Source organism: Nelumbo lutea, chromosome 1 (assembly GCF_056320005.1).
Source record: "Nelumbo lutea isolate HS-2025 chromosome 1, American lotus-T2T, whole genome shotgun sequence".
In the NCBI taxonomy this organism is placed as follows: Eukaryota; Viridiplantae; Streptophyta; class Magnoliopsida; order Proteales; family Nelumbonaceae; genus Nelumbo; species Nelumbo lutea.
The window spans coordinates 105,789,545-105,793,175 of NC_142684.1; the positions used below are offsets into that span (position 1 = coordinate 105,789,545).

Below are 3,631 nucleotides of genomic sequence, written 5' to 3' on the forward strand. Positions count from 1 at the left end.
ATTTTGAGGGAGATCATTTTGCCACATCACATAAGTTGGTACTCCTCAGAGTGTCTCAATCATGGGACCGGGAACAGTGGTGGTTATTTACGAGAGTCTCGATTGTGGGACCGGGAGCAGTAGCGGCCATTTAGGAGGTCCCATACGCGAATACTATCTTTGGAGGCAAGTCACGATGGAACTTTTGTAGTAAAGTGGAGAAAGAAAAAGTTCATCTAACATGATAAAGAAGCAAGAGTTGTGAATCAAGAATTAATCAGTATCCATTTCTTTTGATACATGCCGATGGTGAGACTTGAAGGAATGGAAAGGCGATATAGCATGGAATAACCGTAGAGCTTTGTTGTTTGTGGGAGTTCATCACTTGCAGATAAGCGGATACTTGTTGAAGATTAGTTGCTTGGTTATCGGAGGAGGAGGAGCCTATGCTTGGGTTTAGTAGAAATTGTTATGTGCCTTAGGAGAATTCACCCTTAAAAGATAGCTGTTAGAGGGAGGGAATCCAAACACATATATACCCCATAATAGCATCCCATACTACAAACATGGGACAAATGGATCGTAACAGAAATATTGGAGATGATTATAACGCTGTTGTGATTGTGAGAGATAATAAAAAATTGTGGTTTTGATGTAATCCAGTTTGTGAAATTGGATAGGAAGGAGAAGAAGGTGGGAGAGCCATTGATGTCCGTAAATATTAGTTTTAGACCATACACGTGGATGAGTGTCATCATTTTGTAATTCTGAAAGATTCAATGCAAAAAACGCTCTGACATTAACAGGGGTAATTTTGTAACTTTATAATTTTCCATTGGGGTCAGTAATGGAAGGGAGGTTTTTGTTGAATTTTTTAAAAATTTAAGGGAGGTGTTTGTTAAAATGAAACTAAAGAGAAGGTTTTTATTATTGTCAATAACTTGAGGGGAGGTTTTTGTATTTTGCCCTAAAAATTAGTTACGTGCACATGTGCATGGCACATACCATTCTAGGGGTGTCACAATTATGAACGGACCAGGTTCAATCTAATATGTTATATTGATCCTTTCAGTCCGTCCAAATTCAATATATCTTATTGGTCCGTTCAATTAGTCCAAATGGATTTTGATTTAGAGGGAGTCCAACCCAAAACCGGCCCATTGACACCCCTAGAATCAACCTTCGACTATACTCTATACATATCTAATGCAACAACTGCAAAGAACAAGTCTGCAACTTCGGAAAAAATTTTGGAACTTCTATGTAAAGAATAAATAAGAGTCCCCTTGAAACTCTCCTTTATCAGTTCTTTAAACTGTAACTTTGGAATACTAAAGGCAAACAGAGAAAGAAACTCCTCTTTATTGTCGTTCCTGAACATTAAACAAAGAAACTATCTCAAGCCCAAGCGAGAACAGAGAATCCCAAGAGAGGGGAGCCATGAGTACTCCAATCACAAAAGACCAAACAACAATCTACGTTTAGTTTCTGACTTTTTTCTCATTACAGCGATTTACCCATCGTGGCAATCATCTCCATTCTACGCTTCAAATAGGCCAACATTCTATGGCGATCAGGAAGGTTGTCTCTGATTTCTGGGACCTCCTTGAAATTCTCCATCCATGCATGCAGGCGAGGGAACGCATGGGCTTCCACCAACTTCACGCCTGTGAGCTCTTCCATCGGTCCGATCCAGTGAGCAAGCCACCCGAATGCTATATCCACCATTCCAACTGTCTCTCCACCGAAGAACTTCTTCTCTCCAAGAGCACGCTCCTCAATGGTTTTCAACACTTCTGGGGCCTCTTTGAGTGCCTTTTCCTGTTCTTCCCTAACAGACCAAAACACTGCAAAGAAGGTTCCTTGCTACATGACCAAAACATCAGAATACTAGAAGGCAAACAGAGGATCATTTCAACTATATTTAAAATCAAACATCTGGTGGTCTATGTGTGTCGTAGAAGAAGAAACTAAGAGATAATTTACCTTGTCTTCCAGATATTTAATCCAGAACCGAGCTTGGGCTCTCCCATAAGGATCTTGTGGCAGCAGCGGATGATCATTCGGCCATGTCTCCTCGATGTATTCGAGGATAACGATGGACTCTGCAATTGGAACTCCACCATGAACAAGAACAGGAACCTTCTTGTGAACTGGGTTGTACTCCAAGAGCAAAGCACTCTTGTTGGAGAGATCCTCTTCCATGTACTCAAATTGTACACCCTTGAGCTTCAGAGCCCATATTACTCTGTAAACGAATGGGCTTGGAAAAGCTCCAAATAGCTTAACTTGTTCCATTTCTCGGATCAGATCAATATGGAAGGTCTTCTACCCTGTTATGTTCATTTATACTGATCAAAGTCGATCGGGGTGCTGTTTTGTGTAAAAAAAATCTGGCTTATTATGCTTGGATACCAAGCTTATCGTTTGAATGTTCAATTCTTCTTGCCACAGACAAAACAGAAGACAGAAGTAAATTCGGCGTTGCTAATCCTTTACGGTCTTAGCGTTCACATCTGCGCCCCACGGAGAACGCCCCACATGCACATCTCAGCGTGCATTGGAAACATTTCTCGTATTTTTCATTGGGAGATGTTTCTAATACACAGTTGGGGGCGCTCTGTGGTCAATCAAATTGGTTATTGCAGATTGGCCGAAATCTGATTGAAAGCTTCTAACACCCGTATGGATGTTCCCAATGCCACTGAGACGTGCATGAGGGGCTTTTTGGGGCGGGCTCTGTGGGGCATAGACGTGACCGCGCCCCATATAGGGTGTGCCCCAAAAACACCCCAACACATTTCAACCATATATTTGGAACATCTCCCAATGATAAATTTGGGAAATGTTTTCAATGCATGTTGAGATGTGCATGTGGGGCGTTTTTGGGGCAAACTATATATTCTCAATGCACGCTGAGATGTGCAAGTGGGGCCTAGTTGTAAGCTTTTCTATCAAATGGGGACGAGGTTTGAGGTCATCCATCCATAGGCGAATTGGACGTACTATGACATGGCTAAACTACTTGCCACATTGTAAATAGAAAAGGTGAAGTGGGATCTGCTCCTCACGTCCACCTCATAGCTACATCCCACCGTGTGTGGCCAGAACACACTATGAGGATGGGTGTGAGGAGCGCTATACGAGGAGCAGGTCTGGTCATAGAAAAGGTTGGTCTGACCTCTCCTTTATTATTTTTAGGGTAAATTACAACTTACTACCCTTGGGTAAAGCTGTAAATTGGGCCGTGCCATTCATGGCCCAGCACAATGGCACACGGGCCATGCTAGGCTTGGGTTTTTAAGCCCATGGGCCAGCACGGTACGAAACAATCGAGCAGGCAATGCCAATACACGACGACATGGCATGGCCCAATATACGGCCTAACCTGGCCTAAGGCTCGGTCCATGGACCAGCTCAGTCCGATTTACACCTCTACCCTTGGCCTTGCCAATTATCCTCGTGAACTTTTTATTTTCAACAAAAAACCCCTCATGAACTTTACACTCACCCACACTATTTGCCAACTTGGATGAGGCCTTATGGGCGTATCGAACATCTTATCGCAACACTATAAATGCAACTCCTTTTGCTTTAATATATGGTGTAGAAGTTGTATTCCCCCAAGAGAGAAAAATGAACTTCCTAAGGA

The 3,631-nt window shown here is 42.6% G+C and overlaps 1 protein-coding gene across 1 annotated transcript; it reads right to left on the bottom strand.

Moving 5' to 3' along the window:
* Positions 1-1,325: 1,325 nt before the first annotated feature.
* Positions 1,326-2,554, bottom strand: LOC148876600 (glutathione transferase GST 23-like). Its single transcript, XM_088973510.1, has 2 exons — positions 1,966-2,554; positions 1,326-1,845 (listed from the first exon to the last, which is right to left on the bottom strand). The coding sequence occupies exons 1-2, from the start codon at positions 2,275-2,277 to the stop codon at positions 1,483-1,485; spliced, it is 675 nt and encodes a 224-aa protein (XP_088829636.1). The 5' UTR covers positions 2,278-2,554; the 3' UTR covers positions 1,326-1,482.
* Positions 2,555-3,631: the final 1,077 nt, after the last annotated feature.

Excerpts from the sequence above, each read along its gene's own strand:
- LOC148876600 (XM_088973510.1), bottom strand. The coding sequence starts at position 2,277 with ATGGAACAAGTTAAGCTATTTGGAGCTTTTCCAAGCCCATTCGTTTAC. Across the intron at positions 1,846-1,965 it reads TTAAATATCTGGAAGACAAG|CAAGGAACCTTCTTTGCAGT; the intron begins GTAAATTATCTC and ends TTGGTCATGTAG.